At 41.9% G+C, this 14,555-nt stretch overlaps 3 protein-coding genes and 1 non-coding gene across 6 annotated transcripts in view; 3 read left to right on the forward strand and 1 right to left on the reverse strand.

The window, feature by feature from the left end:
- The window catches only part of cavin2b (caveolae associated protein 2b), a 10,962-nt gene extending 5,647 nt beyond the window's left edge, over positions 1-5,315 (forward strand). Inside the window, exon 2 of the mRNA XM_077015292.1 lies at positions 3,055-5,315. Within this exon, the coding sequence (XP_076871407.1) occupies positions 3,055-3,906 (852 nt within the window). The 3' untranslated portion in view covers positions 3,907-5,315. The remainder of the gene's footprint in view (positions 1-3,054) is intronic.
- Positions 5,316-6,822: 1,507 nt separating this feature from the next.
- trnas-cga (transfer RNA serine (anticodon CGA)) lies at positions 6,823-6,904 on the forward strand. The gene has a single exon. It is a non-coding gene; the product is annotated as a tRNA-Ser (tRNA).
- Positions 6,905-7,213: 309 nt separating this feature from the next.
- On the forward strand, positions 7,214-9,384 carry nabp1b (nucleic acid binding protein 1b). Of its 3 annotated transcripts, none has more exons than XM_077015295.1 (6): positions 7,214-7,335; positions 8,232-8,370; positions 8,493-8,564; positions 8,667-8,760; positions 8,910-8,973; positions 9,110-9,384. In XM_077015295.1, the coding sequence occupies exons 2-6, from the start codon at positions 8,276-8,278 to the stop codon at positions 9,283-9,285; spliced, it is 501 nt and encodes a 166-aa protein (XP_076871410.1). In that variant the 5' UTR covers positions 7,214-7,335; positions 8,232-8,275; the 3' UTR covers positions 9,286-9,384. The 3 variants fall into 3 exon arrangements, with proteins under 3 accessions (XP_076871410.1, XP_076871409.1, XP_076871408.1); XM_077015293.1 differs by lacking the exon at positions 7,214-7,335 and adding an exon at positions 7,371-7,822; XM_077015294.1 differs by lacking the exons at positions 7,214-7,335; positions 8,493-8,564 and adding an exon at positions 7,365-7,822.
- A 1,334-nt stretch (positions 9,385-10,718) lies between these two features.
- On the reverse strand, positions 10,719-12,954 carry LOC143521863 (uncharacterized). Its single transcript, XM_077015296.1, has one exon. It carries the CDS (start codon positions 12,789-12,791, stop codon positions 12,048-12,050), a length of 744 nt encoding a protein of 247 aa, XP_076871411.1. The 5' UTR covers positions 12,792-12,954; the 3' UTR covers positions 10,719-12,047.
- Between the last annotated feature and the right edge of the window lie 1,601 nt (positions 12,955-14,555).

Below are 14,555 nucleotides of genomic sequence, written 5' to 3' on the forward strand. Positions count from 1 at the left end.
AAAACACACCATACAAGTAAATGGAAATACATTACAAAACCAAGCAGATTATGTGATTGACAACTTTTTTTTTTTTTTCCATTTCTAATTTTCATTTTTTTTCTAAGGGGACAAGAAGGAACATGACAAGAAAATGTTCTTCATACATAAGAAAAACTGCTTCATCTCTGGCGGGACAGTTAGTGCTACCCCTCAGCTGGAGTGATAACTGGAGAAAACTATTGGTGACTTAAATATTTAATACCTGCAAATAGACAGTAACAATTAAAATGCTTTTGTCTCAGGACTGTGACTGTCACAAAGTACAATTTTCTATTTCAATATTTTTCATATAATCTTTACAAATTGATGATTGTCATCAATCTAAACTGGCATATGGTTAATTGGTTACTTGGAAGGCCATGACGTATGAGTCACAAAGGGAGGATCAGGCCAAAGATATACAAAGTTGCCACATTTTAAGGTCACACCAGTGATGGCCTCCAATTCTTGTGCTAGAACTGCTACTTTTGGGGAATTTCTGGGCATTAGTTACAGCTTATCAGTGTTCCTGCATATATTTGTACAGTTCTAAACGTCACAGGTATCCAGTGATTACTGAAGAACTGGTGTTAATTTTACCTCAGAGTCTGGATGTTTCTTTAAGTAGCTTATTTTATGCTAAACTATATATATATGGTAATGTTGTTAATATTGCATTGGTTCATATAGACTAATATATTAGTCTATATGAACCAACGCAATATTAACAACATTACTGATTCCTTGTCAAAACAAGACATTCAGAAATTCCATTCATTCATTTATTTCTAGCAAGATTGCTTATTGTAATGGTCTTACTGGCCTTCCTAGACAGTCAAACCAGTTCAGTTGATTCCAAATGCAGGTGCCAGAGCTCTTACAAGAACCAAAAGAACACGTAAACCTAATGATTAAACCCATAGATCTTCTCCAAGTATGTTAGAGTTGATTTTAAGGTGCCAGTACTCTTCTATAAATCACCAAATAGTTTAGGGCCAATTCCTATCTGACATGCTCAGGCAATAAATCCCTGAGGTGTTCACATTTGTAGAACCCGGGATTGGCCACTTTTTCTACTTTCCCGTTTTTGTGTTGTTGTTTTAACTTTCATTTACAGGTTGCAATTTCACAAGGTAGAAACGTTTCTGACATTTGTTTAATTTCTTTACAACACAAAACCATTTTAACAGGAATGTGTAGGCTTTTTATAACTGTGGTGTTTCAGGAATATGTGTGGAATCATATGTCTCATATTATTCTATATTGAATTTTTTTTACACAAATTATAAGTGAATGATTGCAGGGGCTCTAGCAAATCACACTGTTTCTTGCCATAAAAATGGTCAAGGTCAAGCCTCATTCTGAAAACAAGCATGAACATTCATGCAATGTTAATTTCACGCTCCTGTCACTCACCACGTTGATAAGTTGAGCATAGTTAGTAGCACTATCCTCTAACTTCTCAACTAACACCCACATTGTGAGTTTGATTCACAGGGAAACCTGTTTTCATTTTGCCAGGGTCAGAACAAGTTTGCAGCTTGTAAAGACGTATTCTGGCTGCTAATTAGTGAAATTCCCCAGAGCTGTTATCAACTGGTGAAGGAAGAAATTAGCTTAGTGACTTCAGAAGACAAAGTAAACGTACCCTAAAGTCCAAGTGTGACATGACATTTTATCTTTCAGAAAATCTTTCCAGGAAAAATACGAAGGGGGGGGGGGGGGGGGGGGGGGGGGGCTTTTAAGATGATCTAAAGAAGCCATCTTCTATTGTCTGTTCCAACATGTTGTTTTCTTTCCCTCTTTCACTCACACACACACACACACACACACACACACACACACCTCAGGCAGTTTCAGGTCTGTGTTCTCTCACACACATATGGTAAACCTGCACAAAGACAAGGCAAGCTCTAGGTGTGGCTGTATGCATTCATTTTGTGATAGGACCTATTAGGAGAAAGTGTGGTTATGTAATATTCTTGTACTAAAGCAAGTGTATGTATGTGTGTCTAAGAAATTTTATCTGCTCAGTTCTCTCAACAGCGTGACTTCTGTATTGGAATTCTGTCTTATCGCTAAGAGCAAAAATTCATACTCTCTCGTGAGTTCTAACACTGACCCAGCACCACCCTCGGAATTCCTTACATTCCTTGGAACACTACGGTGAGCACGGAATGGAGGTCGAGTCCAGGTCTCTTCCCAAAAACCCCAAACACCCTCCTAACTCCTCCAACCCTACACCCAACCGCCTTCCACCTTGGAAACTCTGAGTTGCGCTGCTTGGCTTCCTTCCTTTCTCTCTCTTCTGCCCTTGTGATTGTTTCCAGAAGGAACAAAGAGGGTTTTGTGTGTGTGTGTGTGTGTGTGTGTGTGTGTGTGTGTGTGTACCAAAGACAACAGACCTGTGACCGTACGCATGAGATTGTGGTCCCACTTACATTTTCGTGTAAAACTCAAAACCACACCTAAACACGTGAATAAACAGATCTTCAGCAGTGCACTAGGAACTCGATTAATACTGGGGAAGATTCACGAACAACATACTCCACTTAAAATATATAGATAAAATAACAGATAATCTACTGCAGTGGAAACAACTACACATGCAGTAATCCCAGCAGCCATTGTCCTGCTACAGACTGGGGCAACCAAGAAAACCACTAAACTCAATACTGATGTGCTGTAAGGATGTTTCAACTTTACTGTAAAATTTAAAGTACTAGGCTGCACATAGTTTCCATTTGGAATCCTCCCCAGCTATTCCTAGGCAGACCGGTTGTCCAGGCAACCAAATTCAAACAGCCACAGAGCAGGGAGGTGTTTACAGAGGACCGCACATGTATTACATACAGCAGCTAAAGTAGAGCAATGAATGAACCGGAGCAGCGATTTCTTTAGTTCACAATCCAATCAAATCACCGATGACGTTTGGGGATGATTTCGTATGAAAAAGAAAAGCACAATCGTGACCCTTTTCCTAACAGCACTGTTAGAGCAACATGTGAACTGTGTGTGTGCTCTTTGTTTCAGGAGGAGAATGAGATCCCCTCCAGTGTGTTTGTGAAGGAGCCAACTCCACTGCCTCAAGATGGCGAGACTGAATCTCTAGCCCTGGATGCCAACCGCACGCATGAGGAGGAAGGGCTCCAAACCATTCAGCTCTCCTCTGACGAGGAGCTTGGACCAGAGGAGGATGAAGAGGAGTCTCTGGGAGTGGTGGAGCTGGCAGAAGAGCACGTGGAGAAATCCCGTGCTGAGAAGATCAAGCGATCCAGCCTGAGGAAGGTGGATAGTCTGAAGAAGGCGTTTTCTCGGCAGAACATAGAGAAAAAGATGAACAAGTTTAGCACCAAGATTGTGTCTCCAGAGCAGCGCGAGAAGATCAAAAAGAGCCTGGCCCCCACCCACCAAAAGAATCCGAGTGGTAAGAGCTCTTCCTTCAAGGTGTCTCCTCTCACCTTCAATGTCAAGAAGAATCGGCACGGTGACGGTGAGGCCGAGACGAACGCAGAGGCCGAGGGCTCTTCCAGCGCTGTGGCCACCATCGAACTGGCGCCTATTGACAACACGGAGCAGGATGTGTCCTTCACGGAGGTCCACTCCCAACTGGCGCCAGGGCACGAGGAAGCCAAGGCAGCTGTGGAGGCCATGGAGAAAGAGGAATTGGCTCTAAATTACCCCGCCGAGACAGAGCTGTCCATCACGGAGGAAGTCAGCGCTGCATATGCTCTGTCTGCCACACTTCCCCAGGACGCCTCTCATATTGAGGTGTCCCATGAAGTCTTCCATGGAGGGGACATGGAGGACGAAGAGCAGGAAGAGGAGGGAGTTGTGGCTGCTGCAGCCAAAGCTGAGAGTGTTGCTGTAGAGCAAATGTCTTAAAGTTCTTGCGTTCTGCTCCCTTCTGGGGCTAACCTGGCCCTGCCGCCAACCCCTGGACCCGACCCTGCTACCCATCCCTGGACCCGCCCATGCTGTCTTCCCCTAGCTCCGCCCCTACCCTCCCTCAGGACCCAGACACCCTGGCCTTCAGCACTAACCTATAATCCCTGTATCTCACAAACGAAAGGCCCAGATCAAGATTTGACTCTCCATGTTGGAAGCCCTAAGAATTTCTTACGATTACTTTATTAGAGATTAGAAAGAGTAACATGTGAAAACATGTGCATGCCCAGCCAGGTTCTGTTCCCTCTGACGGCTCTTTGCTCCTGCACCTCCACTGCCCACAGCCTGTTGTGTAGCACTCGGAGCAGCATTAAAGCAAGCTGCACTTCATCCTGTCTTACAGACTTACACACTGCAGCAAAATCAGTCCACTAAACCATGGGGTCTCTCTTAAGTTTAATGACTATTATTTGAAGTAATATTTCATAACCTGTTGTGTGTCACACCCACACTAATCCAATGTTAGAATGCTGTGTTTAGGAGTATAAGAGGCATGCGGAGATACCTCAGAGCACTGAGCCTCTTCTGAGCCTGATAGCAATGCTGGACTCCACTCAGGAATTCTGCACATCTCTGATAGCACTTGGGAGCACAGTGCTGGGGTTCTGCTGGTTCTTCCACATGGATGTAGGGATGTAGAATACAGTAGGGGGTGTAGGAGAGTGTAAAATGTGTGGAGTAAAAGAGGCTAAACAAGGACAAGTTATGGTGAAGTGCATAGAGAAGACAGAGAATGATCGTTCTGATGTGACTGTTGAATACAGGCATTTCCATTAGTGTTGAGGGCTAAACCATCTCAGATAGCAGAGCTCACTGCTAATTTTGGGAAGAACAAACAAACAAAACAGTAGCTGAAGAAATATCCCAACTAATGTCTATACGCAAAAATTATCTGGCCGTTTTTTGTTGTCTGCAGGACCACAGTATCATGAGAAATGTAAATTTATAATAGATAACAAAACTAAACCAAATAGTGACCCTTAAGAACAGTGAAAAGTTTCACTGTGCTGAGGCCAGGTGTCTGTCTCAGATGTGAATAGGGAGGAGAGTTCGTGAAATATAGAGAGGCTTCCTGATTTTAACATTTCTTGCTAAAGCTTAGAATATTGGAATTGCATTCATATAATCATCAAGATGTTATCTGCATCACTGACTTAGTAATATATTAGAAAGATCTTTATTTTCACACTTATGGCATTCTTACCAAAAAGTCACTGTTGCCAAAAACTGATCATAGAAAGCTTGTAACCATATTTTTGATTAATTTCATTTACTTTTTCTATACTGTTACTGAATCACATCTTTCTAGAATATCCTCAGAATGCCAATAAAAGCTTCTGAACTTCCTGGTTGTGATTTGTTCGTTATTTTTTACTCTGCTGATTTAACTCTGAAGTAGCATAACTAGCGATGACTACAGGGTTGCCAACTCTCACGCATTTGACCGTTTTCACACGCTCTCACGCCACACTTCCAATATCTCACGCCGAAAAACAAAATCTAGTTCACTTACCTCCATATTTATGATTCAATGAGTTACTAGTTCGCTCTGGTGCCAACCACTGGCGATCGATCGATCGCGATATAACACTTAATGTGTGTCCATTTGACGTGTGGACCCCGCCCCCCCCCCCAACAACTTACGTTCGCCATCACCCCCCACCCACCCCACAGGCAACCCTGAGACTAGGAATCCATACACGCAGAAGTTAGGTCATCCAAATAGTTTTAACCATGATTTTTATGCATTAACACAATTTTTTGCTTTCTGAAGTAACTTAGAGCTTAACTCTAACGTTTTAATATTTTATGGTTTTGCCACTGCCATGAAATATGTCAGAGACTGGAGATTAGGACGTGGTTTGGCATTTGTACACTAATCTTTTGGCATTTACAAACTAATTTAATGAGTGATGGCTACATTTCACAATCTCAAACACTCAGGCAGGGAGTTCCAACTGCACGACATCGTTTTTCCTTCCTTCGCCTGGGAGGAGTCTCGCTGCTCTTGGATGACACTCGCCCAGAAGTGCAGTAGCCTACTCAGGTTTCAGTTTCCTCGGCGTATAGCCTATCCAAAACACAAAATTGCAAAAGTGTTTCTTTTAAGCAAAATTAAAATCACTATTTCTTATGTACACTCACATACTGCAAACCTGCATCGCAGCCAAGCCAAGAACTCTATTTTTGTCAATCTTAAAACATGTGAAAAAATATACACAGCAATAAACAGCCTTTTATACAAGACATGGGCGTGCAAGCTTCGGTTTATAATTAGGTGATTCTATTAGTGCATTCCAATATGTCTCGATAGTTAAAACTGGCGTAATCAATTGTAAAGTTCTTACTCGAAACCTTTGCCTACAAAGGATGCCGTGTCGTCTGCTGAACCCCAGGCCCCCCACCCATCTAAAACATACAGTCGTGTCCAGGTGTCATCTGCCCTTGCCAAAGCTTAAGACAGCCACCGAGACGTCCTTTAGTGATGACTAAACTTAGTTTAGGCAGTGTTTTTAGGCAAAATAGATCGCATACACCCGCTTTAGTGTCTGTCCATTGCACATGTCTTCGAAACAACGAATTTTGAAAAGGATAATACTGTTGTACTGCTTCGGAAAGTGTTTACTGTAACACGGTAAATCAGCGACCCCTGCTGGACTATCTACGCGCAACCGCTCCAACGAGATGTGACATTAAAGCAAATTCTAGTGTATATTTGTCGTCGTCCATCGTTCTTTAATAGTTTTCTTCATTAAAACAATCCAATATACATGAACAATCAATTATAATTCACTAAATAAAAAATATATTTATACTATTCATTATGGGACTTATCAACACCGTCTTTCCGTAGTCACGGTGGCCGAGAGGTTAAGGCGTTGGACTCGAAATCCAATGGGGTTTCCCCGCACAGGTTCGAATCCTGTTCGTGACGGTAAACTTTTTCTGTGCTAATCAGAAAATGTAACTATCTGGTTCACATTTACATTTTGCCGAAGCGTATCGTGCGGAAATGGACTCCGCAGTCTATCTAAAAAATAAATGTAAAATAGCACAATGCTTAATTGATGCGGGGTTTTTTATGGGCTTTATGTTAACGTAGTCAACAACAGTGACCAAGTTAACATAATTTCCAATAACAGTAATAATCAAAGCTTGTAAACCAAGTAAACAATTTACAACAATTCCTAACAAAATCCTAACAATTCCTAACAAAAGTCCTAACAAAGTCCTAACAAACCTAAACGTTTGAAGCTGGGGCAAAAGCCCCATCACTTCCTTAAAAGCGTCACGTTGCGAATCTCGCTGCTGATTGGTTGGCGAAAGTGCGGCATGTTTGTTACACTTATTCTAGTTTATTCTGAGGTACAGAACCGTATTGCAATTTAGCGGTCGAGAGAATCACTTTCTTCAGCAATTTTAAAACGAATTACTACTGAATTACTGAATGATTGTTAATTGTTAGATAACACTGTAACTATCTTAAAATTACCCAAAATGTGTATCTTAAAATTGTCGTGTGTAATCGTTAGCGATTCAAAAATAAATGTAAAATAGCACAACGCTTAATCGATGCGGGATTTTTTATGGTCAGGTGTTATGTTAACGTAGTCAACAACAGTGACTAAGTTAGCATAATTTCCAATAACATTCATGCTCAAAGCCTGTAAACAATTAACGTTCATTACTAATCACTCAATTTCCGTTAGCATTTTCCTACACGTAACGCTAACAGGTTAAACTAGGCTTCGATTTGGGATGGCTCATGCTTCCATCGAAAATATATGTTTGTTAAAAGATCTTAAACCTGGACTGAAGAATGTTAATGTCGTTTTCATCGTGTTAGAAATAGGTACGTAGGTTACATTTCCTAGGGTTAGACTGGACTTACACATCCGGACACTTAAAGGGAGGGTACAGAGCGAAAAAGTACAAATGTTTTGTTTTGCAAATATTTTGCTACATTTTATGGTGCGTTTTGAACAATTACTGTCCAGCAGAGACCTCTACTGGACAATGGCGCAATCGTCGACTTTATTTATTTATAAAATAATTACCGTTTTGTGAACTAGCCCCGTTGCAAAGCTTGGGTATAACGTCCATAAATGTAATTTCAGCATAAATTGTACACAGACAAAATATTATTATGCCTTTAGGTATGAACCACAGTTCCAGTTACATTTGTTTTGGCACTGAACCGCCATAGAAAAGCTATGATCTTTTGGGCAGATCCAAATAACACTTGTTTCACCTTGAACAAGGTCGTGTGACCAAGACCAAAGATGGCCACGTGCTTCGCTCCTGTATGGTGGCTGACAAGTCAGGCAGCATCACCCTGTGTGTGTGGGATGAGGTGGGAGCTCTCCTCCAACCTGGCGACATCATCCGGCTTACGCATGGGTATGACCTTCACAACCATTCACACTCTCATCCAGAAAACAGCCAGCTTGCAACACCGGCTCTGATTGTGTTTACATTCATAAATGGGGAGCAGTTTGAATGCTGGTCTCTTTGACCTCTAGGTATGCATCACTCTTCAAAGGCTGCCTCACACTCTACATTGGGAGGACAGGTGACCTCCAGAAAATTGGAGAGTAAGACCTGGGGGAATCCATACTAGCAGGGAGTTGTACTGTGGTGACGCAGTAAGCCACTGGACTGCATAGTGTTCTATGATCTATTTCTCTGCTCGAAAGGTTTTGCATGGTCTTCTCCGAAGTTCCGAACTTCAGTGAACCCAACCCAGAAGTGCTGGCCCAGATCAGTCAGATCAACCAGGGGAACAAACCTGTGAGCTCTTTACATGTGGGGGGTGGGGGGGACTGAAACAAAGGGAAAGGAAAGAGGCTTGGAGATTAGTGAAAGTAAAGTAGATTCTGCATGTACCTTCCCAAAGAACTGTGGGTGGTTACTGTGCTTCATGGTTTGGATCTCAACAGGTCAAAGCAGATGTTCAGAGTACCACAGCTGCCATTCAGAACCCAGCAGTACCTGGACATGCAGGTCAGCAAAAATAAAATTTTTAATTTTATTCAGGAACTAAAAGTATATGTGGCACAAATGAGCACTATGTAATATCACCAATTTTCATGTAGTTGTAGATTTTGTTAGGAAATGCTTGGGTTAATCTCTCTTCTAGCCAATGGAACTCCTACTTCTTCTCTTTCCTCAAATGGCTCCTTGCCCCCCCTCCGAGAGTCCTTTGGCACAGGGGTGCATAGATTGAACCGTATTCGTGCCAACAGTCTTTCTACTGGAACACAATGCTCCAAAATAAGTACAGGGCGGGACCCTCGTCGAGCCTTTAAGCGCTGATTTGGTAGGCCCCCGTCTATCGCCAAATGCAGTTATTAGGTTCTTTGCATAATTTTATTGTATTGCAGTTGATTATTAAAGAACAAGTGAGGACGATGACTTTTCTTTTCAAGATTTTTTCCTTTATTGTACCTCCTCTGTGCCAAATGTAAAAATAAACTGAGCAGTCATGGTATTCCACTCTAGACCCATAGTTTAGACATTTATGCCTTAACCAATGAGTGTGAAACAGATAAAATGCTGTTCAATTTAATAACTAGAACAGCCCACTTCTCTCCACCTATCTTTATTTAATCTACCTTTTTTATTTGTAATGCCCCTTTAACCCCTGCAAATCTTGAGTGGCATGAAATAAGTTTTTTTAAGAATATGAGCCTGATGGCTGTTATTTTGTGCAGCGATGATTTCTGCAGTGTCCATGGCACTTGCATTCTTTCACGGAGTGAATGGAGGAGCATCAGGAGAGTAAGGCACGTCTTTACTGTCCATAATGCCATGCAGCAATAAACTGCGGTAGTGCAGTACAGACTCGGAAAAAAGTGCAAGCAAGCGCTGATAGCACAGGCAGTCTGTAGAGGACTGAGGAAGGCAACTCGAGCAGTGCGTCCCCTCTCCTATAGTCTGACTGGATGAGAATAGTGCACCACACCGGATAGCTGGAGCTTTGGGTTTAAATAGGGAACAGGTGAGAGTTGTGATGATTGGGTGTGTCAATAGGAAGGTGATTGGGACCGGGGGAGGAGTGTAGGAGATGATGGTGAGTATGTGAGTATCTGAGGCATAGAGACTGAGGACAGCCTACTGTGACAGCAACCTTTAATATCGTTTTCTCCTTCTAATGAATGTAGTCATTAGTAAAGATGTTGGGTCATTTTTGTGAGTTATGAGTCCCAGATCACTTTAACTTTAATGTACTAAATAATAGTTTTGTATTAATTGCTTAGTGACTGTAGGGCAGATGATTCACTATCCAGCCCGTACTGACCACTTCATGACTCCCAGCAGTGGGTTCACAGTTGTTTTCTAAATTAAAAATAAAAAACAAGAGTACCTCATGATGCTTCTGTGGTTATTTTTACTGTCCTTCCTGATGACCTATGACATTTCACAAGGGTGTGAATGATGGTCAATGTTAAACTTGTGTTGCCAGTCATCCGAGGCTAATTATGTAAATGAGCAAGAAGTACCAGTCTAGACCAGAGGATTTGGAACATTGTGTATAGGAAGAGGGGAAGCAGCCAATCAGGAAGAGCCGCTGGAATGATTAGATGCACTTGGAAAATAGAAAACAATTATGGAACTACAATTGCTTATTCAGTAAACAGGAAAGACAAAAATATTGTGTAGTCTGGTCCCAGCATTGGGAATGTATAATAGAGTGCATGGACACACCATGCTGACAGAGCCAAACAGACCAGCCAAAGAACAATGAATGGGGTCAGAATCTTATTTATTAGATCAGGCAAAGATCATAGTCAGATAACAAACACATTGGGTGAGATGGTCCTTGGGGCAACAGAGCTGTCCTCAAACTCCCTCTCCATCCCTGGTAAGTTCATTGACTCTGTTTACTTTTTTTCATAGTCCATGAAAGGTAAATGATGACACTTGTAATATGTAAATATTTATAATAGACTAGTACAAAGGGAAGTTTGAGAGAGTTGAATGTCTGAGGATGTGGCCAGTGGAGGTTTCCTTCTTTTTGGCATGAAGGTCACAATATTCATATTGATGTCCTAGAGTCTACAATAGGCCTAATGTTTTAATATATTATAAATAAACATTTGTATGAGTGTCTGTTTACTTTTTGCAGTTACCTTCAGTGGATTCAGAACATTATAAGTCTTACTTTACAAGAAATATACCCAATTTTTTTTCATTTTCATGAAAATACACAAAAGTTTTCTGGTTTTGTATAGGCTATACATGCAAAGGTAGACGTGCTTACCTTTTGAAAAATGTAATAAAATGATAGTTCCCTACACACACACTCTTCTCACACCATCCACATGCCTCTTCATGTATAATAAAATAGATGTAATATTCTTACATTTTCTTTACTCATTCATTTTTTTCATACTCACGTTTTTTTTTATTCAGCTGAATCAACTTTTCAAAATCAAACCAAAACAATGCAGTGTTAAAAAAAACCCACAAGTTACAAGTGAGCCTGATTATCTCAGTAAAGACATTTACACCATAAGGGTGAGCCGAACCTTCTTAGCATGTGTTCCCTCAGCAATAGAGACCAGCCAAAGAATTAAACTTCTCATCTTATTGTTTTAAAGCCATGTTCCTTGGATGTAAATAGCCTCATAATGATAGCCTTTCCTGTCTGGACCCCACTATAGGACTGCCCTCTTTATGCGAAATATGCTTTGATTCACTGCTGCGTCCTTTGAGCAATATCTCTGTCCCATCCGCAGTACCACAATGACCAGTGACCACCTTGGAGTGCCTCACAGCTGTAACCAACCTATAATGCGCAACAACCGTCGGTGTCCAAAACTTTCACTTTCAGTTCTGTATGAGATCCTTTTCTTCCTGTTTGATTATAACATGTTTATTCACTGAAATAATTACTTACTTAAATGTGAAATGTCCACTCCTTTAAAAGGCATATTGATTATTTGCCGTTTAACCCACTACAATCGTGTTGAATAGTGGAAACCAACACCGATACATGAGATATGACGTGACATGTGGTATGTTTCATATAGGCTATTCGGATCAGGTTAAAAGTCTTTAATGATAGTTTCTTTCTACATTTCTTTAAGGAGAATTCCATACGGACGGATTGAGCGATCGACAATTTTCCTCATCTCTTCTTTTCTTTGCTCTTGTGCATCTAAGACGTACACTTCAAGAGGGATTTTAATGAGCCAAATTTGGTCACTTTTCTTAATTCTCTCCGCTGGGTTGATTCTGTTCTGCATTATAACTCTGTAGCTCTTTCCGTTCTTTGATTTAAACTCTTTGTAGATATCCTCGTCCGTCTCTGCCATTTTAATGTCTGGAGTGGAATAGATCCCAAATTCTTGAGCTTGGTGGGGATTTGACTTGTTGATCCCTTCTCTGCCGGTACCGTGGTAGGACACCGGCCACTCGCCAGCAACAGAGTGGTTCCTCCAACCCAATGGACCGAGCCAAGCATTGCCATCTGGATATTTATCCAGGACTTTCAGAGCAAACCGAAACCAGCCGCAAGGCCGTGTGTAGGGTTCGTCGCCGCGCACGCAAGGAGAAGTGTCCGATAAGCCTCTGAAATCATAATTGTACCTCGGGTCTAAGAAATTGTCCATGTTCACGAGCAGCTCCGCCGGCGTGTCTGCATTCGCCTCGTCGGTGGTAGGCTCATCTTTACACAGTATCAGAGGAACAAGAGCACACGACACGAAGTTGTGTACCGTAAGTTCAGCGATATCGATACCTTCAGATCCAATGTGAGGCATCACGGTTGCGCCTGTGAGAGCAGACAGAGCTTCTAGCAGAACTTCTCTGTCCATCCCGGCGAGGTACTGTTCACTCTACCACAAGTCGCAAATATTAAATTGTCACACGGTGTGAAAACTTAATACAGCTGGTTCAGCTACACCCACAGGAACACAAAGATCTGATCTGTGCTTTCAGTTTCATCAGCTGACTACTCTTTTAAGCAGTCAAAAGTTTACCACCAATGCTATGAACTGAGCAGCGGGTGTGTTCGACTTATCCTTAATACAGAAACCAGTCAGCCCAATAGAGAGAGAAGAAGTGCAGATGTCTACAATGGATGGTTTTTTTTTTTCAAGTTTTGTTACATTTTCAAAATTTTTACATATACTTTTGCAAGTGTAAAAAGCCATTACATTTTTTTGTGATGGGATATGAAGGTGTTGAGCTCCAGGGCCCCCAGTCATTGAGGCCTCTGGTAATCTGAGATGTTGATGCTGTCATCCAGCTGTGTCATGTGTTCACTCTAGTTGTGACAATGATCTGGGGGGAAAGCAATGTCTCAGTGAGCCCTCATGACTGTGGTCACCTCCTGGCTCCTTCCTTTAATTATGCTGCTATAGATACGCTTGCTGGATCCACAAGCTAATATCTGGCACAGGTGCTATAAATATGGATGTTTGATTTGATGGTTACACATTTAACCTGCATTTTGTATCTTGGTTACATGCTTCTACAAAGAAAATTCCATACAAATTCCTAGAAAATGCTGGTGCTGCCAGTGGGTGTGCCCATGCCTTGAATGGACGTGCTGATACTGTCCCCCACCTGAGGCTCCTGCCTAGGAAGTTTTCATTGACACCGTCACCCCTGGCTTGCTCATTAGGGATCTGGAACCATACATTTGTAAAGCTGCTATGTGACGCTTTTTAAAAAGTGCTGTATAAATAAAATTGACGACATCTAATGGCAACATTTTATACAATTTATTACAACCAGGGGCGATTTTAGGATCTGATCTTTAGGGGTGCCCAGCCCCCAGTGCTCACAGAGGCACAATACCAAAGTATTGCGCAGGTGCAGAGCAAGTTTTTTGCATAATATAATATTTAAAAAATGTGTTGACCCAGGGGGTGCTGAGCAACCTCACAGTGGTGCTCTAGCACCACTAAAAATACCCTAGCCTCGCCCCTGATTACAACTATTAACATTAATTGTATCATAATGTGTATGTAACGATGAGGTTTGGAGGCAGGATTTTGAGGAGAGGTTTAACTGACGTTTTAATAAACACTACGTGAAACAAGAACACTTTCGGGACAAGTAGCAATGACAACGACTAACAAGAAATGCAGACAACAGTCACTCAAATACATGGGACAGCAAGACATCCCGATGACGAGACGAGACAGTTGCTATGAAAAACAAACACACAAGATACACACTGAAGTAAACATGAATAGACAAACGTTCACACCCAGTCCCAGAGGGAGGGGTCGGAGGCTGTACTGTGACAGACCCCCCCCCCCCCCCCACCCTCCTCCAAGGGCTGCTCCTTCCTCCTTCAGTTTCACCCCAGTCCATAGATGGTCTACGCAACAAAGAGCAAGACTAGAACACAAAACTTGATTGACAGGGAAGGAGGAGTCAGGCGTGAAACAGGAGTTTAGGTTAAATGAGCTTTCGGTTATGAGGCTGGAGCATTTGGGCCTTTTCCTGTAAACACGCCATATTCAAGAACAGGGCGAGCAGGGTTTGCTTGTGAAGAGTGTACTTCAAGTGTACTCGGTTCATGAAGTGTAAAGACGATCCTCAGTAAATGGACCCTTGTTTTGATT

This window comes from Brachyhypopomus gauderio, chromosome 8 (assembly GCF_052324685.1).
Source record: "Brachyhypopomus gauderio isolate BG-103 chromosome 8, BGAUD_0.2, whole genome shotgun sequence".
NCBI classification, from domain to species: Eukaryota; Metazoa; Chordata; class Actinopteri; order Gymnotiformes; family Hypopomidae; genus Brachyhypopomus; species Brachyhypopomus gauderio.